The sequence below is a fragment of the Otolemur garnettii genome, unplaced genomic scaffold, assembly GCF_000181295.1.
Source record: "Otolemur garnettii isolate 467f Iridium unplaced genomic scaffold, OtoGar3 scaffold00004, whole genome shotgun sequence".
Taxonomy (NCBI): domain Eukaryota; kingdom Metazoa; phylum Chordata; class Mammalia; order Primates; family Galagidae; genus Otolemur; species Otolemur garnettii.
This window is the reverse complement of record NW_003852399.1, coordinates 26797613-26820492: the sequence shown is the minus strand read 5'-3', so window position 1 is coordinate 26820492 and position 22880 is coordinate 26797613. Positions and strand designations below refer to the sequence as shown.

The window sequence follows — 22880 nt, the reverse complement described above, 5'->3', positions numbered from 1 at the left end:
ATCTCTTTCTCCTTATTTCCCTAGTGATACCTAGCATATTACCTTCTTGACAGTAATTGAACAATGACAATGTATTGGAAGAATGACAGAAAGAAATGTCATTAGAATCAGGTAATCTAACACAAATCCACAGTTTGGGGCCTGATTTTATACTTCCTTCTGTATAGAAAGAAAAATAGATATACAAGTATTTGCTACTAAATGGAGACTTTTTGTAACACTGAAATTTAGTTGGTGGGTCTAACAAAAACAAAACTTCTGACCCTGGCTTGGTGTCTGTGGGTATCAAAGCTCTGCTGTCCAGTGCCCAAATCTAGTGCCCCCGGTCCCCAGGTGATGGTGATTACACCATGGGAAGGAGGCTGCAGTTCTGCAGGGCCTCCTGAATTCCTTCTTGTAGATTTCTCTTTTAAGAATGTAATTCCTTGCCTAACAAAGTATATATGTCTAATTGCCAATGATATTTAGCTGTTTTTTAAGAGTAGACCACCACAGATACTCAATTGCTGATGCATGGGGGGAGAAGTGTTATAAAAATTTTTCTCTCCTCTTTTCTGTGTGAACTAAATCCAAATGTATCTGAATTTTCATAATTCAAAGAAAACAGCTATGCCAACTCTCTGAGAACAAATAGCTGCCAAACAAAACCTGACAGCCTATTCCTTGGTGACATTCAGTCATTAAAAGCTGTGTACACAGAGTGAGGTGCTATCTGAAACTGAGCTCATATGCAAATGTGAACACTTTGCACTTAAAATTATACCGTATGTATTAAAACTTTCTCTAAAGTCAATGGAATGTTCAGGAAAATATAGCTGAGCTTGACCTTAAGTACCTTGCCTCATTATTTTTTGTCACTTCCAGCTACTAGTCTCTCCAAAGAAAACAACTTTCTTGTTTCTTTTAGTTTTGTGTATGCCCTGAGCTTTATTCCCAGTTGCTGCTATAAAAAACTAAAATGGTTCCAAACACTGCTCTTGTTTTTCTTTTTTTATCCTGTAACTAATATTTAAACATCAAAGATTCTCTGGTACTTTTATGTTGTACAGTGTATATAAGACCATATTTTCCCTAAAGGTACTTGCTATCCAGGATTTTTTTCCTTAACTGTTAGCCTTCTTTTTAAGAACTCATCCAAGCCGGGAGTGGTGGCTCACATCTATAACCCCGGCACTCTGGGAAGCTGAGGTGGGAAGATCCCTTGAGTTCAGGAATTTGAGACCAGCCTAAGCCAGAGCAAGACCCCATGTCTCTACTAAAAATAGAAAAAATTAGCCAGGCATTGTGGCAAGGACAGGAAGATTGCTTAAACCCAGGAATCTGAAGTTGCTGTGAGCTAGGCTGAGGCCATAGAACTCTAGCCTGGGCAACAACTGAGTGAGACTGTGTCTCAAAAAAAAAAAAAAAAAAAAAAAAAAAAAACCTCTTCTGACTGGTAGCCTTTTGATTTTCCAGGATCACTGGCAGTTGTGTGGAGGAAAGATTGGAATGGGGCCATATTAAGATAAGGGAGATAATTTAGGAGATTTTTTTTCTTTTTTTTTTTTATTATATCATTGCTGTGTACATTAATGCAGTCATAGGGTATAATGTGCTGGTTTTCAGATACATAAAAAACAAACCAAAAAAGCCCTTTCTTAATCATCCATTGAAACTTATGATGACCTTGGGAAATTCTTATTATTTTATTTATTTTGAGACAGAGTCTCTGTTACCCTGGTTAGAGTGCCATGGTGTCATCATAGCTCAAACGCATAGCAACCTCAAACTCTTGGGCTCAAGCAATCCTCTTGCCCCAGCCTCCAGAGTAGCTGTAACTACAGGCACCCACCATGATGCTCAGCTACTTTTTCAATGTTTTTTAGAGACTTGGTCTTACTCTTGCTCAAGGCTGGTCTCAAACTCCTTAGCTCAAGGGATCCACCAACCTTAGTCTCTCAGAGTATTAGGATTATAAGTGTGAGCCACTGCACCCAGCCAACCTTGGGAAGTTTTTAAACTTAAGCATATTATCAGGGTTCCTCCTAAGACTGGAAGTGAAAAATAATCTGCTTCCATCAAGACTTTTATTATTATGTCAATTCCCATGTAAATTCTTAGTGTATTCATTGTTAAGAGTGTATTGTTTCAAAGCTTTATTCAATCCATTCATTGGGATTATTTTATGAAATTCACCTTTTGTTCTATTAAAAAAGTTACATACGATGTAAAAGAAAAAGTACATTATGTTTATGTATTATCTATTTTTCTTAAAATGTCAGTTTTCTTTCCTAATACCTACAAATCATAGAATCTTATGTATTTTCATTTAAACCTGTATCTTAAAGAAGTACTGATTAATTATGGTTTTCTTAGAATGCCCATGCAAACAGACTTTCTTAGCTACAGTTAGTAGGTAGGAGTGGGCATAGGAAATGTTTGAATGACCACAAAACAAATCCAGATATGGCCACAAGTGGCAATATTGTAAGAATGAATATAAAAGTGCATTAGGAAACTCAACTGGTAAATGATATAATGACTACACAATGAAAAAAGAAAATACAAAGACATTTTATTTAAAATGTTGAAAATATTTCTACTTTGATATGTAAAAGGGCATATAAAATGCATCTTCAGATTGTTGTCTTGTTCTTTATCAAAAGAAAATTAAGGAATGGCAATTTAGGTTCAAAAATAATGCCACAAACCAAATTTAGCTTTAATTGCTGCCTTGCCATAAGAAGAAATAAACTGTAAGCCAAATGCAGAGTTCTTTGATCTCACATTTCAACCTTCTTGTCCTCAGATGAATGAAATGGTCTTTTCTCAAATGTTTAGCAGGCCTTTTACCATTTGATAGAACAATTATTTTTAAGAAGGTTTAAAATGTGATCTGGAAAACCACATTGACTCTATGTGGCATATTTGCTATTCTTAGCCTAGTGGAATAAGCTGGAAGTGGATGAATAATGCAGGTTAGAGAGAAAACAGATGCTAAATATTACAAATAGAAAGGTTTTCCAGCAATGAGACTTTCATTTTAGGACTAGATTTTTGTTGGCACGTTTGGCATTATGACGATTATTGTTTTTCTCTCCAGCTGTTACACATCTGTATTGAAGGTTGGGGCAATTGGCGTTGGTCAGAGCCTTTCAGTGTGGACCATGCTGGGACTTTTATTAGAACAATTCAATACAAGGGTCGAACCGCTTCACTCATCATCAAGGTTCAGCAACTCAATGGGGTACAAAAACAGGTAAGTTCCTTTGTGTTCGTGACCCAGACGACTCTTAATTATTTCATGTAATTGAGATGAAACTTAAAGAAATGAAAATAATTAATAATAAAAAGCCGTATAATTTTTACGGTGGTCATGCCTAGCTATGCCTGAGACTCCCATGCACAGAGCACTTTACTAAGTGCTAGCTGATGATCCTGGTGATGATGATGGCTCCAAACCCTTTGTCCCAAGTCTTTTACAAGAGCTGCTAACGAGCAGTAAAATTTACTGATTCTGGTTTCACCTCTTCTCCCTGTCACCACCTACCTTCTGGTAGAGGTGCTAATGAGCTGTGAAATAGCCAAAAGGCCTTTATGGAGAGAAAAGAAGCAAGGGTGGTGGGGCCTCTGGATAATCCACCAGTGGATAACCAGGAGTTGGTTCTCCTGCGTGGGAGAATGATCTATGAGGAAGCGTTGGGAGGCTCTCCGTGACAGAGTGGGCCTGGGTCTCCAGCAGGCTTTTCTTTTCCTAGGAGTTAATATTAACTGCAGTAAAAATTCACTGCAGCCTAACTCTTGGCATATAAAACCTCAGCTCTCAGCACATATTTTAACGTATTTTATAAAACTTCCTTTTGGCTGTTTTTGAAGTTCTAAGACTGCAAAGGGAAAAAAAGTATCTGACACTTTTTTTGTGTTCTTAAGATGTGAAAATGTGGTTTCTAAAAGATGTTTTTCAAGCGTGGAGCATGTGACAAGAGTAGAAAGAAAAAAAGGAAGTATTAAAATCTGAAAACTGGCTTCACTGCACACATAATAACTGGATTTGTCATAAGAGTTTTAACATATACATCTGCATCTGGATTGTTACAGTCTATCCAGAGCTTATGTGAACTGAGGGCACAACTGAGAAACAGTGCTCAGTTCCCGGAAAAGGAGAGCTTCCCCCAACAAGCCCCAGAGGCTGTTCTCCTGCTGTATGCCAAGGAGGAAGCAGGAGGTAACTGTGAGGTGGACAGTAGGACCTGTTCCACATACATTATTGGTCAGCACCTAATCAGGGAGCCAAACTTGATGTTCTTACTATAGTGGGCCACCAAAATGAAAACTCTAGCCGAGGAATCTCACTCGGAAAAGAAGCATGGAAGGGTCTTTCCCAATGAACTGATCATTCCTCTGAACATTTATTGATCGACTGCAGTGGGACATGATAAGCTGGAAGACACAAAGTACAGAACACAATCTTTGCTCTCAAGTTGGAAATTTTTACAAACTCTACAATGTATATAAATGACAGTAAGTGTGAAGGGAATTTAGAGGTTTCACTACGAAAGTGTGACTTGAGCTCAGCTTTGGAAAATACTGTAAAGAGTTTGGTTTAGGAGAGTTCATTCCAAGTAGACAGTACAGCATAAACGAAGAGACATATCTGGGAATATATGGGACAAATTAGTCTTATTGAAGGACTCATGAGGGGACCTGCCCACTAGTGTGAACCAAGAGTCTGCAAGACCAGGAAGTGTCACTGACTTCTACCTACACTCAAAATGCTCTCATGTGAACTTGCTCTCCTTGAGTATCTCCCCAATGAATCTATGCTGAGTTTCCAATTCTGTTACTCAAGCTCTTTCAAGAATTCCATATCTACCTTCCCATTCACTAGCATGTTTGAGAAATGAAGCCTCTGTTTGAATAGTTTCAGGTAACAAGAGGCTTCTTCCCTCACACAGCAGTTTTCTGTTGTTGACTACTGCCAGCTAAGTTTTTTCCTAATTTTGAACCAAAATATTTCACCATTGTACCAGGTCTACTGTGGGACCTATATACCAAGCACAAAGCAACTTATAGGGACTCCACAAGTCACCTTTCCTCTATTATATAACCCTTCAAAAACATGAGTAGAACTAGCATGTTGCCCTTAAGTTTCCTTCCCTCTAGGCTAGTGGTTTTCAAACTTTAGTGTGCATCGGGATGCCCTGGAGCCCTTGTTAAAATACAGATTGCTCGGGCCCAGCCCCAGAGTTTCAGATTGGGTGTGGCAAATAATTTGCACTTCTAACAAGTTCCCAGATGATGCTGATGCTGCTGGTTCAGGGACCACACTTTGGATCACCGTAGTTCCAATCTAAACTTTCCCAGTTCATTCATCTCTGATGTGTGGTTGCCAGAACCTTTCACAATTAGTGAAGTGGCAGGTGCCTCCATTAAGAAATGTTTGTAACAGTACATCCTGGTGGTTAAGATCACAGACATCCTTCACTAGCTATGTGATCTTCAGGAAGTTACTTAACCTCTTTGTGATCAATTTCCCTATCTATAAAAGGAAGATGGTAATAGTGCCTTCCTCTGTAAGTTAGTATGTGAATTAAATGAGTTTGTGTATGTAAAGTGCTTGCAGCATGCCTGCCTTCTGCTATAACCCAATATACTTTAGTCGCAATGATTATAATAAAATGTTCTCAGGCATAAATAACACTAGTCAGATTTTCTTGTGTTGCTACAGTAGTGCCCTATTCTTGCATATATATTAAGTATTTTCAAAGAATGATGTTAAATTTCCAGGATAAATTAATATATAGTGTTCCTACACAGAGATTATACATTGCAATAGTATATCTGTCAAACATCAAAAAGTTGTTCATTTGAAAAAGAACAAAAAAGAATCTTTCTAAAAGATTCTCACAAAGTTTTGCTTTCTTTCCTCTCTCCTCAGCCCTTACAGTTGTGCACACATGCACACACACACACAAATTTTAAATGTCTTTTTTCAGTTGGATTTAATTTTTACTGTCAGAGCAGCTTAAGTGGCATTCAGATTAGTTCTAGTTAAAGTACATCAGAGACATAGGATTTCCTCAGTTGGCGCAATCAGGAAGGAAGAAAGGACCGAGCTTCAGAAGAACTTTGTGGATCGTTGCCTCCCTCACATCTTGGCTTCTTTCCTCCTCCCTCACCTGGGCCTGGAAGTTTACAATAAACTGCAGCTGCCTAATTACCAAAGCCCATTTGGGGAGGCGAGTGTATGCAGATCCCTGATGTACCCTAACCATATTAATATGCCCTTGGATAATGGACAATTGGCTAACTTTCTTTTTAACACTGATGTTGGGTTATCTGTACTCTGGCTTTTCTGTGCCCCTCTCATTTCCCCAACTGAATGAAAGTAAGCCACATGTAAAATTTCTCAGGAGCTTTGTACATTGTATGGCTACTCATGCACACATGCTTCCATGTTTCCTATCCCTTCATTGAAGAAACCATTATGATTCTAAAAGCTTGAATGTTTGTGCATACTTATGTGTGTATATTCTATCTTTATACATATACTTTTAATCATAGTTAAGATATCATTTTTCAGTGCATCTGGTGCTCTGGAGTTACTCTTTAATATCACTATTCTTGGCACTGATCTAATAAGAGTTCTGAAACCTGCTAAGTAAAATCATATGTGGAAATCTTCAATACACATCTTGTGGCTTTGGGGAAGGAGGGGAATTAGTGTGAAACCTGGAAATGTGTATTAAAGAGAAACCCTACATTTAAAAAAATTAAGTAGCTGTCTTCAACTGATAAATTAATCTTGAAATTCTAACCATAATTTTCAAAATAAAGGCCTTGTAAGTTTTGCCACTTTGAAGAAAAGCAGACGTTGCTCTCCTGAACCCTGCACTGGAGCAGCCACGAAAGACACCATTCCAGTGATGGCCAGTTTGGATTTTCCTTCATCTAAATAGCCTTCCCTCTCTGGCCACTTTTAAGGATTTTCTTTTTATCAAATTTGAAAGCCTACTTAACAGGCTTTTTAGTTGAAAATGAAACTATAAAAACCCACCAAGAGGATCTTTGTCTTTAAACAAAGTGAGTCCCAGATGGTTGCTGAGATTCTGTGGTTTCTGTGAGAGACAGCAAAATTCTCTTCTAAACCTCTTGGGGTCCAAAGGTTCTGAAGCTAAGCCATGTGCATATATTGCCAGTCCTGAGCACATCAAGAATAAGAACAGAGTTAAATGCTGCTTCAAAGATTTCAAATGTTTGTTTAAAGTTAGGTGATGCTATGGCATCATAAGACTTATCATGAGTGTCCAGTAACCCCTAGCATATGCTAAAGAAAACTTTACTTGCTAATTTAGGACCATAGTTCAGTTGACTTTTACAGTTTGTTATTGTAAAAGCATAGTTTTAAAAGATTATAATAGCTGGAATATCTAGGGGAAATATAATAGTTAAGTATAGCTTGGTTTTACAGATGTGTTCCTTCTAAAGAAAATTCAGATGAATGGATGGATAATAAATGTTTAAGAAAATGCTAAGCCTCACTATTCAAATAATGCAAGTTAAAATAACCATAATGTCTAATTTTTGATCTAGCTAGTGGACTTGTTTTGGTTTAAATAATAGTCCATTCATAATCCAATCCATACATAGTTATTCATAATTATTTGTGTAAATAATAGTTCATTAAAAATGATAGTTACAGAGTACTTTTTTTTTTAGAGACAAATTCTCATTTTGTCGCCCTTGGTAGAGTGCTGTGGCATCACAGCTCACAGCAACCTCCAGCTCTTGGCTTAGGTGATTCTCTGGCCTCAGCCTCCTGAGTAGCTGGGACCACAGATGCCTGCCACAACACCTGGCTGTTTTTTGTTGCAGTTTGGCCAGGGCCAGGTTTGAACCCACCACCCTTGGTACATGGGGCCAGCGCCCTACTCAGTGAGCCACAGGCGCCACCCCAAAACAATGATAGTTGCAGAGTACTCTTAATGATGTAGAAAAGTGTATCAATTTGGAATCTTTCAACTTAGTTATAAAATATGCTTTTTAATTTTCCTAGCAAGTTAATGAGGCAGATATTCCTATTTCCTCACATAACAAGAAGAAAGAAGGCTGATTCAATGTTGGTTAACTAAGCAGCCCAGTGCTATATCTACTTCTCCACCATCCTCTGGGATTTGTCTTTGGGGTCTAAAGATGGCAGTAAAAAGCTACATACATCTCCTTGTAATCTTTGCCATAGCAGAAAAAGAGGGTTTTCTCTTCTCAGATTGTCTCTCCCTTATTTATCAAGCAGTAAAATCTTTCCCAGAGACTTTTACCAGTCTTGCCTTTTCATATTATTAACCAAAAACAGTCCCATGTTTGCCTAACCTAATCATTGGCAAAAGGAAAATGGAATTGCCAGAATTAATGTATAAATTCCAGTCCAAAATCTAGTAAGCTCAAGATCCAAGTAGAGGCCAGGTGTGGTGGCTCATGCCTGTAATCCCAGCATTCTGGGAGGCTGAGATGGGTAGATTGTTTGAGCTCATGAATTCAAGACCAGCCTGAGCAAGAATAAAACCCCTCCCTCCCCCGTCTCTAAAAAATAGTGAGGCATTGTGGTGGATACCTGCAGTCCCAGCTACTTGGGAGGTTGAGTCAAGAGGATTGCTTAAGCCCAAGATTATGAGACTGCTGTGAGCTATGATGCCACAGAACTCTATGGGGGGCAAGAAGTGAGACTGTCTAAAACAAGAAAACCCCAAGTAGAACCAGTGTTTCAATTCAAGTCTAAAGGCCAGAAAAGACCAATGTCCCTGCCCAAGCCTTCAGGTAGAATGGGTCCCCTCTTACTCAACCTTTTTGTTCTATTAGGTCTTAATTTGACTAAATGATGCCCATTCACTTTGGGGAAGGCAATCTGATTTTTCTACCAATGCAAATGTTAATCTTAACAAGAAACATTGTCATAGACACACTCAGAATGTTTGACCTAGTCAGGCTGAAACTTTAAAATTAATCATTATATCCTTAGACCTGGAAGTATAATATGTATGTGTATGTATGTGTGTTATTATTTTATAATCTAGAAAAATAATGGAAATAGAAAATCTAGTATATGAAAGTCCTATTTTTCCTAATCCTGGTGAATATTCATATTTGATATTACACAGAAGGATTTGCCTTCTAAAAGTATTCAACCAACTTAGGAACCTCGCCCCAGTGGAGATAAGGTATTATTCTGTCACCCAGGCTGGAGTCTAGTGACCTCATAATAGTTCACTGCAACCTTGAACTACTGGGCTTAAGCAATCTTCCTATCTCACTCTCTTGAGTAGCTGAAACTGCACGTGCATGCCACCATGCCTAATTTTTCTATTTTTTGGAACAAAAAATAGAGCTGAGGTCTCTCTCTTGCTCAGGCTGGTCTCAAATTCCTGGCCTCAGCACTCCTCCTACCTCAGTCTCCCAAAGTGGTAGGATTACAGGTTCATGGCTGGCCTGGAAAACATTGCTTAATACTTATTAGCTGGGTTAAAACTTAAATGATCGATGGGGTTAGTAGATAATTCTGTGTGTTTATAAACATGCAACTTTTATAGTATAGAAAAACCTGAATAAAATAAAATATAATAAAGGATCTGAGTTAAAGAGTGATTATGTTAATAGTTTGTACAGATATTTATTACTTCATAAGAGTGCAAGAACCCCTTGGAATTCAGCTTCAAGGAACGGATTGATCACAATGCCCTCTCAGTTACCAGAGCTAAATGCTTGTTTTCAATTCTCAACCTTTTCAACATCCATGTTATTTGAAAGAATTAACCCTCACCTCCTGGGCAGTCGCTGCTATCATGGTTTTAGCAAATCTACTCTCTCTGACCCCTCTCTGGCCTCTTGTCCTCAGTCTGCCCCTAATGTATCGGTTGATTTCTGGGTGTGAGGTTCCACACTGTCTTCTAGGTAAACCATCCTCTCTCTGTGCATATTTGCAAGGCTTTTCTTTTACAATAGTCGTTATCTCCAGCTCCACCCTCTCTGTCAAGCACCTGACCAGTATTTCTAGGTAGGCACTGAATTCTATATTTCTGTCCTTTGAATACTAAAGACTCAACATGATTAAAGCAAAATGTATTCTTTACTTCAATTCTTTTTTTCCTTCTTGTATTATCTAAGCTAACGACTTCATTTTCCTTCCATTAACATCATCAATATAGTTTATTCTGAACAATCATGTATTCCCAATTAATAAAGTCTGAATTGATGAGCCCTCATTTATTGTCTTTTAGATTATTATCTGTGGAAGACAGATCATCTGTAGTTACTTGTCTCAAAGCATTGAACTAAAAGTTGTCCAGCATTACATTGGTCAAGATGGACAAGCTGTGGTTCGTGAACATTTTGACTGCCTCACAGCCAAACAGAAATTGCCTTCATACATACTAGAAAACAACGAACTGACGGAGTTATGTGTGAAAGCCAAAGGAGATGAAGACTGGTCCAGAGATGTGTGCCTGGAATCCAAAGCCCCTGAGTACAGCATTGTCATTCAGGTATGAGAAGCAGCACAGTCCAGAAGAAAGCAGCTTTGAATCTGAAACTTTCTCAATTGCTCTATTGGTGCAGCACTTAATGTATTAAAAAGTGATACATACAAAATGAGGGAGATGTAAAATAATATAGAAAGGCCTTGAATAGTACTATTCAAACTACTCCTCCCCCTCCCACAACACATTTGTATCAGTTCCAGTACTTTTTGCAGCCAAGACTCTGTCCTTTCCAGATGGAAGTGAGTTATATCTTGAAAAATACTCTGATGCATGAGAGGTGGGGGTGGGGCACTGTGGGGTAGTGTCCTCCTCGCTTGAGGATCTTTGTGATGGTCTGTTACCTTTTTATCTCGTCCTCCATCATAGCCATCATCACTTTTATTCCCTTCAGGACAAATTTTCTGTTTCCTTCTGTCGCTTAGTCTTACATCACTCTCTCCTTATACAAATCACTTCATCTTTGTGGAAAGAATTAGCTCCATCGATTCACTACACATATCACTTTATGCCATAACGAAGTCTGTTTTTGCTTAGTTGTTCCTTTTGTTTAATGACTTTTTTTCTATAACTTTAAACTTTTTTATCTTCCAAACTAATATTATAGCCGTGCCTTATTTTGATTAATTAGTGAACTGCTTAGTATTTAATAGGACCCTTTCCTGTCTCATGTGCAGGTGCCATCTTCAAACAGTTCCATTATTTATGTCTGGTGCACAGTTTTGACTTTAGAACCCAACTCTCAAGTGCAACAACGAATGGTGAGTGTTTTCCCAATCCCAAAATATGGTATATGACTCCGACCTTTCCTGTTCTGAAATAAATTAAGGTCAGAGTGACCCAGGGAAGAGATTTATTACAAGTTTGTTTCAGCATCAAACAGCTGGAATAGTGCAACAAAGCAAATATGAAAGTTGTTCTGTCCTTTTATTTTTATAGATTGTGTTCAGCCCTCTTTTTATCATGAGGAGTCATCTTCCAGACCCCATTATCATACATTTGGAGAAAAGGAGTCTGGGACTGAATGAAACACAAATTATTCCAGGAAAAGGACAAGAAAAACCACTGCAAAACATAGAACCTGACCTTGTACATCACCTAACATTTCAAGCAAGGTACTAGAAAAACCTTTTACAGTTTCCTAAGAGAAATTCAGTAGAAAAGTAACTTTGTACTATTAGGGTGTGGAGGGGAACACATGGATGAAGTTTTTTCTATGATTGCTTATCCTATGAGAATGCTGTTTTTAAATTGCCCTGCCTAGTGTTCTCTTATTCTCCTTTACGGTTTTAGATAAACTTCAGCCTTTTTCATTAAGCTTAGAAGTAACCAAGAGGGATCATCAGAAAATTTAATTTAGATTTCATTCATGCACCATTTCTCTAGTAGAAGAAAAGGGGACTAGATCTCAACCAAGAATTAGAAGGTAGAGGAAAGAAAGGGGAAATTCCAGGGCCCCAGATCATCCAAAAACTGTGCCTTAAGTTTCTAAATCCCAAAAAGTAGGCTTGATCTCATAAAAAAGAAGGTATCGGTCAATAATGCATTTGTAGTTTGACTTTTTCCCAAATAAATGATAGACCACTTTAGAAATCTGACTTTTATTCTCGTGTTTTCTTTCCATCTCCTAGAGAAGAATATGATCCTTCAGATTGTGCTGTTCCCATCTCAACATCTCTCATTAAGCAAATAACTACTAAGCTACACCCTGGAGGCACAGTTAATCAAATCCTGGACGACTTCTATGGGCCAGAAAGGTCCCTTCAGCCCACATGGCCCTATAGTAAGAAGGATTCTGACAGGTATTGCTCTTCAGCAATCTTTTTCTACCAACATTTCTCAACATTAAGAAATGAAATGGGTTCACATCTGTAATCCTGGCACCGTGGGGGGCCAAGGTAGGAGGATTGCTTGAGGTCAGGAGTTTGAGGTTATAGTGAGCTATGATCCTGCACTGCAGTCCAGCCTGGGTGACAGAATGAAACCTTGTTTATAAAAAAATATATTTTTAACTAAAAAAAAAAAAACTATGTACAAAAAATATTAGTTACCATAAGTGGTGTAAAGAAAGGTCTGTGCATGTATCTGTCAGATCCTTACCTTTTATTATTAATAAGTGTATTTTGTAGATTTCTTTACTCATAATTTAGAACATAATTTCATGAAAAGTTGCTTTCTCCTGCATTCAAATTCAGCATTGGATGATCCTAGTGTGAAGAAGTGTCATATAGGAGCATTGTATGTCTGGCATCCTTAAACATAGTTCATGAATACTGAAGTCGTCATATTTCATTGAATCTCTTGGATGTGGTATTTGAAACAGGAATGAACAGCTGAGTCAGTGGGATAGCCCAATGCGAGTGAAGCTGTCAATCTGGAAGCCATATGTTAGAACCTTGTTGATAGAACTTCTACCCTGGGCCCTTCTTATCAATCAGTCCAAATGGGACCTCTGGCTATTTGAAGGAGAGAAGATTGTGCTACAGATTCCTGCTGGAAAAATTATTATCCCCCCAAATTTTCAGGTAGTATAACTTTTTAAACCATATGAATTCTTTTCTCTCAACAGCTAGATTTTATTCTGAGGTTACATTTATGATCTTAACAGAATGGATCAGTTATGGAAAACTGTCTTCTTTGTTACATATGTGAGGGATATGGAATGTTCTTTGATATTCAAAACTTTTCTGATGTCTTTTTTTTTTTACCATCAGCACTATTCATGCTTGAGACATCATTAAATTTGATAACTTATACTAGTTAACATTCTCATTTCCATTGTGTACAGAATATTTGACAAGCATTACCATTGATATATTAAGGACATAGAGCCATATTGTATGCTAACCCACCCTTGATATTTTTTGCTATTCTTCCTGAAATTCTCTGAGATCTGCAAAGTGTTCAGGATTTCTGGGCAATTCTTTTTATCAGGGCCCCTTTTCCTTTATAAGTAGACTTGGATATTCATAATTACAAATGCCTACCCAGTTGTTGATTAAAACAACACACAGTCATTCTCAACACAGAAAGGAAATCCTAATTGCAAAACAAACTATCACAGGAAGATTTTATGTTCTATCACAAAATAAGGTTAGTTCATTTCAAGAAGATACGTAAATCTATGAGAAAATAAAGTAAAAGGAACTCCTAAATTAAATACTTTTCTGATAGAGAATAATTTCATAGTCCTTTATTGAGGTCTAGTCCATAAACATCTTTATTCAATTGCATTTTTTCTGTCTTTTTTTAAGTTATCAGATGATGTTACCTTATCGAACTGGAATGTTAAACTATATGGACATAATGTGGCATATTATTTTCTTGTCAAATGAGATGAAACCTTTACTTTTTAAGCCTTTGGTATTTACAAGATAGTCACAGTTTGGTTTTGGTTTTTTCTCTCTTCCATAAATATAAGTTCCATTGTGAATCAAAAAAGACATTGGGAACTAAAATAAAATTTGCGTTGTCATTACTGAAAAAAAGGGTGATGCTCAGTGGCTCATATCTATACTCCTAATAGTTTGGGAGGCTGAAGCAGAATTGCTTGAGGCCAGGAGTTCAAGACCAGCCTCAGCAACATAGCAAGAGCCAATCTTTGCAAAAGTAGAAAAATTAGCTGAGTGTGGTGTCACATGCCTGTGGCCCCAGCTACTCAGGAGGCTGAGACAGGAGGATCACCTGAACCCAGAGGTCTGAGGTTGCTCTCAGTTATGATGATGCCACTGCACTCCAGCCAAGGCAATAGAGTGAGACCCTAACTCAAAAAAAAAAAAAAAAAAAAAAAAAGGAGGGATATTTGGTAGCCCTTGCCCTTGTCTACTTATGTGATTAAAATAAAAATCCTGAGAATTGAAGTAAAAAACCTCAAAGTTAAGAAAAATACTTCATAATTGAGGCATTGTTTTTCCAGGAAGCTTTTCAAATTGGAATATACTGGGCAAATACAAACACAGTGCATAAGTCAGTAGCAATTAAACTGGTCCACGACCTGACATCTCCAAGGTGGAAAGATGGAGGTAATGGTGAAGTTGTGACTTTGGACGAAGAAGGGTTTATTGATGCTGAAATAAGACTTGGTGCTTTCCCAGGGCATCAGAAGGTAAGATCAAAGACTGTGTGGCTTGGAGGAAATAAGTATGTCACCCCTTAACCTGTTTAAAATGAATCTGCCCTTTTCCTTTTAATATCTTTTTGGTATTACTTATTCTAAACAATTTATAATAGTGAAATACTTGATTTCTTAACTTCTTAGACCTCGCTCTTTTGCAGTGTGTTTTTTTCTTTACCAGTGATAAAAGCTGTGTCACATAATTTATCCAATAATTGTTCTATTTCAGTACACTCAGCAGTCTCTTGATTTATAGGATGTGGGGGGGTGGAGGAGAAATGAATGTATTCCAAAGTATCTACAAATTATACTTGGCCTCCTTTTTTAGAGCAGGAAGAAGAGTTGCTAACATTCCAAGCATGGAGTGAAAGGACAAAGGCTTCTGTAGCAAAGGATATATTACTGAAAAGGGCATCCTGAGCAGAATGATGTGAATCAATTCCAATTTTCCCATGGAGGCAGGGTTATAAGGAATTATATTCTTTAACAGTTCATGCCTATGTTTTTAGAGATCCAGATACAAAAAACACACTTAATCAGTTACTTAATATAAATGGTGTGTGCTTTCAGCATAAATCTGGTCTATGAAAATTAACCCTTAGCTAATCTATGTTATTAGCAATTAGCTAAATAATACAATAATTAAACACATTAAATTCTATGTGTGAAAGTATAGTATCATAGTGTCCCATGCAGAAATTTCATACTGTGCTTATAGTATTTTATATTATTTTAGCTGTGCCAAATCAGAATAAGAAGGGATACTTCAACAGAAAAGTAAAATTCAGAATGCCCTTTTACTAAGAGAAGTTAGATTTTGGACAGGCATCTTTGAAGAGGCTTTTGAGAACAGTTAAAGTCATTTGGTGACTTTTTAAAAAATAAATTTCCCTGATACAAAGAAGTTGGTCTTTCTTCAGTGTTCAAGACTGGTATCCATTCCCACAAAGTTGTCTGGGCAACACATGTTTATGCTTTGCTGGCCAAAGTGCTGTAACATGGGTGTAAATGGCAAAGAGCTGTAAGCATGAATCACCCAAAGTCAAATAGTTGTAAGTTAAGAACTACCATCAAAACCTGGAAAAAATGTAATAATAATCAGTCAACACCCAGTACATCTAGAACTTCACAAGATGGCCACAGCAAGTGCTAGATGAATGTTTGTGAATGAGTAAATGAGCTCTCAGAAGATATACTGGTGTCTCATTATTCTTTGGTAGTAACTCTCAAACTTTTTAGTCTCAGGACCTCTATACAATCTTAGCAAGCATTGAAGACCCCCAAAGACATTTGTTTCTGTGGGTTATATCAACATTTACCAAATTAGAAATTAAAACAGAAAATTATAAAACATAGGAATATACATTTTCAATTAAAGGCCCTTAGGGAAACAAAAGAATACACAAACATATATTCCATTGGCCATCAGAGTTATGATCTCACATGTCCTACAGCATCTGAAAAACTCTACTATAACTCATGAGTATGAGAGAATTAGAATAGAAAGGATAGATAACTTATTATCAAAATAGTTTTGACCTTAGAGCCCCATGCCCAGAGACTTTCTATGAATCCTTAGACCACCCTTCGAGAACTGATGTTCTGACATTACTGGTTACTGATGGGTATCTTTGAGCATGGAGCATCTTCTCTGAGCATGAGTCCCTCATGCAAAGTGGTGGGGTAATGAGAAAATACATCCAGTGGTGAAGTGCAGCACCATAGAGCCAGACTGCATGAGTTCCAACCCCAGCTAGACCTTCTTTATTATTGTGACCTTAGCCAAATTATTTCACCTCTTTGTGCGTCTCTTTCCTCTTCTATACAATGTGGATAATAGTAACTACCCTGTGTGGGTATTTTGAAGATGCTGTGAGTTAATATGCATGAAGTCACACTTCAGATATATGGGACACAGCATTGTAATATGTGTAAGTCAGTCATTCTTGTCTTCAACATCATTGCCATTGTTAAAGTTCTCAGAACTGTCCTTGGTTCATAAAAGGCACTCAGTGAGAAGTTGCTATGATGAGCAGGAGATGGAGGAGGGGAGAGTTGGGATAGAATTCTGTCTAGTAAGATGAATGGCAAAATAAATATTTTGTGGGGTAAATTGTGAAATAACCTGTAAACAGCTTTCTGGTCTGTCACTTCAAAACAGCAAAAGTAACTGGCTTGCTTGAGTAGCCTATTGTGTAAATATGGACAGGTGCAGAACATTTTTGAGACTGAAAGGGAAGCCTATTAAATACTCTGGATAAAGGTAGAATTGGTAGTATCTGGGGCCAACCAATAAAGAAGGTATCCTTTTAGGAAAACTCAGAGATTTTTATATGCCATAACCTATTGTCAGAATTGATCCTTTTTCAATCATCTTGCAGCTCTGTCAGTTCTGCATTTCCTCCATGATACAGCAAGGTATACAAATTATTCAGATTGAAGACAAGACTACAATAATCAACAATACACCATATCAAATATTTTATAAACCACAATTATCTGTCTCCAATCCCCATTCTGGAAACGAGGTAAGCAGTTCCTAAGATGATTGTTTGTCTGCATTTTGATAAAGTAACAAGAAATAGGATTGACTTTTTTTTAATATAGAGCAAATAAAAATCTAACACTAAAATAAGTAAAGTGAAATTCACTTTTTTATAATTGAAACCATGGATGTCATGGTCACTGCTTTTAAGGTAATTAATGCCCAGAAATCCTACAAAGCAGTAGGTTCTGACACACTGCTCGATTCATTCTGCCTGTGCCCCATCAGCCACTGCCATGCTCACTACACGCCACCCCAGAGAAGCAGTCCTGAGGGCCTGCTCCCAGGTCATGTGAAAAAGCAAATCAGGGCTCGGCGCCTATAGCTCAATCGGCTAAGGCGCCAGCCACGTACACCTAAGGTGGCGGGTTCGAATCCCCAGCCCGGACCCGCCAAACAACAATGATGGCTGCAACCAAAAAAAATAGCCCGGCGTTGTGGCGGGCGCCTGTAGTCCCAGCTACTTGGGAGGCGGAGGCAGGAGACTCGCTTGAGCCCAGGAGTTGGAGGTTGCTGTGAGCTGTAATGCCACGGCACTCTACCCAGGGGGACAGCTTGAGGCTCTGTCTCAAAAAAAAAAAAAAGAAAAAGCAAATCAGTCTCGCAGGCTGCTGTGCGTGGAGGAGCCAAGGGGGTAGAGGTATGGGGCCCAAACTGAACCACAGATCTGGGAGCAATGAGTTCTGAGTCTAAAAGGGGAATAAATATTAAGATACACCCTTTGTGTTAATATCTCAATAGTAGAATATGAAGAAAATAAATCAAATAATGTTCTGTGGGATTAGATTCAGTTCTTTGTATAATTGGAATGAACAGTTATTTTTTAAGAGATTAAGGAGAGATTTTAAAAGAACTTACAGACAGAATATGCTAAGTAGATGCTATTGTTTTATGCTATTAATAGTATCAGATAGGAAAGTATTCTCCTTCTCTACCTTTGTTTGCACTTATTGTTACTCCTTACTTTCAACTCCTAAAAATTCTATTAGAATAATCAAAGAGGATGAAAGTCTTATACCTTAAAGCTTACAATATGTTGTATTATAGTCAGCCCTCTGTCTCCTCAATTCACATCCATGGATTCAATCAATCACAGATCAAAAATATTCAGAAAACAAGAAAGGTGGCCAAGTGTGATACCTCATGCCTGTCCTAGACGAGAGGATTGCTTGAGCTCAGGAGTTCAAGATAAGCCTGAGCAATAGTGAGATCCCATCTCTACTAAAATTAGAAAAAGTACTTGGGTGTTGTGGCAGGTGCCTATGGTCCCAGCCATCTGGAGGCTGAGGCAAGAGGATTGCTTGAGCCCAAGAGTTTAAGGTTGCTGTGAGCTATGATGATGCCACAGCACTCTATACAGGGCAACAGAATGAGACTCTTTGTCTCAAAAAAAAAAAAGGAAAAAACGTTTTAAAAAAACAATACAACAATAAAAAATGATACAAGTAAAACAATACAGCATGACAAATGTTTAGATAGCATTTACATTGTATCAGGTGTTGTAAGGAATCTGGAGATGAGTTAAAGTACATGGGAGGCAAAGCACAGGCAGCCAAAGCAAAAATGGACAAATGGGATCACAACAAGCTAAAAAGCTCCTGCACAGCAAAAGAAACAATCAACAAGGTAGAGACACCTTACAGAAGCAAACTATGCAACCTAATTGTGTGTACACTAATTTTAATCTGAAGTTTAAAAAAATGCAAAAAAGGATAAAGAGACAACCTAGAGAATAAGAGAAAATATTTACAAACTACCCATCTGACCAGAAATTAATAATGAGGATATATAAGGAGCTCTAACAACTCAATAGGAAAAAAAATCAAATAACCCAATTAAAAATGGGCAAAGGCTCTGAGTAGACATTTCTGAAAAGAAGATGCACAAATGGTCAACATATATATTAAAAAATGCTCAACATCATTAGTTATCAGAGAAATACAAACCAAAACTACAATGAGTTATCATCTAACCCCCATTAAAATAGATTTAATCACAAAAACAGGCGATCATGAAGGCTGGTGAGGACATGGAGAAGGGCTTTTGGTGCTAATGTAAATCAATACAACCACTATGAAAAACGGGATAAAGGGTCCTCAAAAAACTAAAAGGAGAACTACTGCATGACCCAGAAATCTCACTGCTGGATATATCCAAAGGAGGGGATTTCAGTATATGGAAAAGATACCTGCACTCCCATGTTTACTGCAGCACTATTCACAATAGCCACGATATGGAACCAACCTAAATGTGCATAACAGATAAATGGATAAAGACACTGTGGTCCATACACACAACAGAATATTATATAGCCATAAAAAGAACGAAATGCTGCCATTTCCAACAACATGATTGAATATGTGTTAAGTGAAATGTGCCAAGCACAGAAAGATAAATCTTTTCATATGTGGGAGCTAAATATTAAAAACAATGGATCTCATGGAGACAAAGAGTAGAGAGAATGACAGTTCCCAGAGACTGGAAAAGGTAGCAGTGAGCAGGGGATAAAGTAGGGCTGGTTACTAGGTGCAAAAATATAGTTAGATAGATAGATAAAATGAACACTATTTGATAGCACACAAAGTGACCTGTAATCAGTAATAAGTTAGGGTATCCTTTAAAATAGCAAAGAGTGAAATTGAAATGTTCCTGACACAAAGGAACCTTAAATGCCTGAGATGATGGCTACCCAATTACCCTGATTTGATTAACTTACATTGTTACATGTACCCTGTTTCCCCAAAAATAAGACACTGTCTTATATTTTTTTTTTTCTCAAGAAGACACACTAGGTCTTCTTCTCCGCACTGAAATGCATGGCGCTGCTATGCAGATACACTGCATAGACACACCCATCACTAGGTCTTATTATCGGGGTAGGGCTTATATTTAACAAATGCATAGAAATCCTGCTAGGGGCTTATTTTTTGGGTAGGTCTTATTTTCGAGGAAACACGGTACTCACTGTACATGCCTATATCAAAATATTACATGTACTCAATAAATACAACTATATTATACCTATAATAATAATAAATTTAAAAAGAGTAAAAAAATAAAGTATATGGGAGGATGTGCACAGGTTGTATGCAAATACCATGCCATTTTATATCAGGGTCTTGAGCATACTTGGATTTTGGTATTGGGGGGTGTCCTAGAACCAATTTTGGATACCAAGGGAGAACTTTATTTACAAAGAGATATGTCTCAACAACAGAATTTCATATGGTTCACTGAAGTATTGATAAAATAAATAGGTGACCAAAGTACTAGCTGGGAAACAAAGGTGCACATTATTGCATTGTGGGTAAAGATGTGACAAAAGAGTAAGTTTCCTACTTCTCTCCCCCCTTGCCCCCTGCCACCAGGGTCTCCTGAGACATTGATTAGATCAAGGCTTTCTATACTGACATCTTCTCATCTGTAAAATGGGGTGGTTTTGCATTCCTTGCGAGATTTCTTGTGAAGTTAAATGGGGTGATAGCAGTAAAAGGGCTAGGCACTCAGTAAAGGACAGTAGCCAGTGGTGACAGAACATCAGCGTCACGCAGAACTCAGCTTTACGGAGAGAAGGGGTTGGCCTTTCCTAACACCAATAAGCGTCCCCCTTTTCAACCCTGACCCCGCTCAGACAGGTGTAGGATTTTTTTTTAAGACAGGATAATTTCTAGCCATTCAAGGAGTCTGTGGGACAATGGGAAAAATACTAGACATGGAAGAAGAAAATCTGGCCTCTTTTGCCTGGGCTACACCACTTATTGGCTTTGTGATGTGGGACGAGTCAGCAGCTCTCTGAAAAGCGGTTTCCTCAGCAGGGAAAGAGGAGATTCAAATTATTATCTCCAAAGGTCCTTTTTAAATATGAAACTTTGAGACTCTGTGATGTGTCAGAAACCACATGGCATTCCTTCTGAAGGCTGGGATCAGCCTCTGCTCCTTGTGTGTGATGAGCCTTATGTCCAGGGTATTTTCTGAGCTCCCTGTTCACTGTTCTGTCCCATTTTGGACCCCCTCTCAGTATCCTCAGCATGCTATTCTCTCAACACAGCCATCCTTTCCAAGAGGAGTCCTTCCCAGCGTGTGGCATTTCTACCCCTACCCCTGTGGAGTTTTGCAGAACCTGGGGGACAATGAGAACTTGGCATCACCTTTTAATCCCCCCAGCTCTATGAAGTTTCATTATGCCCAGAAAAGCAGACCCTGCTCTCACTGCTTGTAATGGTCTCAGTAGGGCTTTCTCACGGGAACAGGAGTCTTTTTTTTTTTTTGGAGACAGTCTCACTGTGTTGCCCTTGGTAGAGTGGCATGGCCTCATAGCTCACAGCACCTTCAAACTCCTGGGTCCAGAAATTCTCTGGTCTCAGCCTCCCAAATAGCTGGTACTACAGGTACCCACTGCTATCATACCTGGCTTTTTTTTTTTTTTTTTTTAAGAGATGGGGCCTTGCTCTTTCCTAGGCTGGTCTTGAACTCCTTAGCTCAAGCAATCTGCCCATCTCAGCATCCCAAAGTGCTAGGATTACAGACACGAGCCATCATGCCTAGCCAGGAACAGGATTCTTAATATTCCCATGTCCCCAAACTGGCCACTTTCTGAGACTACGTGTTAAGGATGGTGTCTTAGAAGATGTGCTTTAAAAAGGTTAACTTTGCTGTATTACTGTAGTCAACGTGCTTTCTCTGCATTGTCTTTTCTTTTTTTCAGTATTTTCGTGTTCCAGACAGTGCCACTTTTAGCATTTGCCCGGGTGGAGAGCAGCCTGCTGTGAAATCCAGCTCCCTTCCTTGCTGGGACTTAATGCCTGACATCAGTCAGTTGGTGCTGGATGCATCCTTGCTTCAGAAACAGATCTTGCTGGGCTTTTCTCCTGCCACAGGTGCCGACATTGCAGAGTGCTGGAGCCTGCCAGCCATAGTTAGACAAGAGTTTCCCAGACAGAGTGTGGCAGTGCCTCTTGGGAACTTCAGGGAAAATGGCTTCTGCACCAGGTATTTTGCATAAATGTAAATGCCTTTCCTCATGGTTTGTCAGGGTAGCTGTTGGTCAAGATACCAAGAAAGGGTAGTTATAGTTTCCCCTCGTTTGTAATACAAGGCTTCCCTTTTACTTTTAATGACTTCTAGACATTGTATACAATTGGTCAAATGTCATAATCATCGAGGGGTTGTCCCAGTGATACTGGGGGAAAATGCTGATGCTCATATCATAGAAGACCAGCAGATCATCATCTGTATGAATTCTTATCCCCCACAAAATGATGAATAAAGGTTAAAATATGAGAAATTCAAGTTAGAAGACCTTTTCCTTTTTCTATATTTTACTTTTACTTCAAAATGGAATTTTTCTCAAAAAGTCATTAAGAGAAATAACTTAGATAAACACAGATGGCAAAAGACTCTTTTCTATGGTTGTTTCTGCACACAAGTTGCTCCAATTACCGATTACCGGTTATGCAAAGAACAATCACAGAATCAAGCCAGAGACATGGTTTGTCCATACTGGCCTTCTATTTTCGTGGTTGTTTGGCATGCAACATGTCCTTTCTGTAGCCATCAGGAATAACTTACTTACAGTATATATAACAACTACCAAAGAAAACACATTGTGACCTTATGAGAGATACATTATTTTTATGATTATGAATTTATAGACACTATTTGAGATTTTTGTCATACTACCTTTTTTCAAAGATTTTTCTTTTTTTTTTTTTTT

The 22880-nt window shown here is 38.2% G+C and overlaps 1 protein-coding gene across 3 annotated transcripts in view; it reads left to right on the top strand.

The window, feature by feature from the left end:
• VPS13B (vacuolar protein sorting 13 homolog B) overlaps positions 1 to 22880 on the top strand; it is a 777819-nt gene that overhangs the window by 710646 nt on the left and 44293 nt on the right. For all 3 annotated transcript variants that reach the window (XM_023517476.1, XM_023517471.1, XM_023517472.1), the window contains exons 44-52: positions 3083 to 3238; positions 10251 to 10514; positions 11186 to 11269; positions 11448 to 11623; positions 12140 to 12310; positions 12832 to 13033; positions 14425 to 14613; positions 17004 to 17150; positions 21873 to 22156. In XM_023517476.1, coding sequence (XP_023373244.1) covers positions 3083 to 3238; positions 10251 to 10514; positions 11186 to 11269; positions 11448 to 11623; positions 12140 to 12310; positions 12832 to 13033; positions 14425 to 14613; positions 17004 to 17150; positions 21873 to 22156 — 1673 coding nt within the window. The remainder of the gene's footprint in view (positions 1 to 3082; positions 3239 to 10250; positions 10515 to 11185; positions 11270 to 11447; positions 11624 to 12139; positions 12311 to 12831; positions 13034 to 14424; positions 14614 to 17003; positions 17151 to 21872; positions 22157 to 22880) is intronic.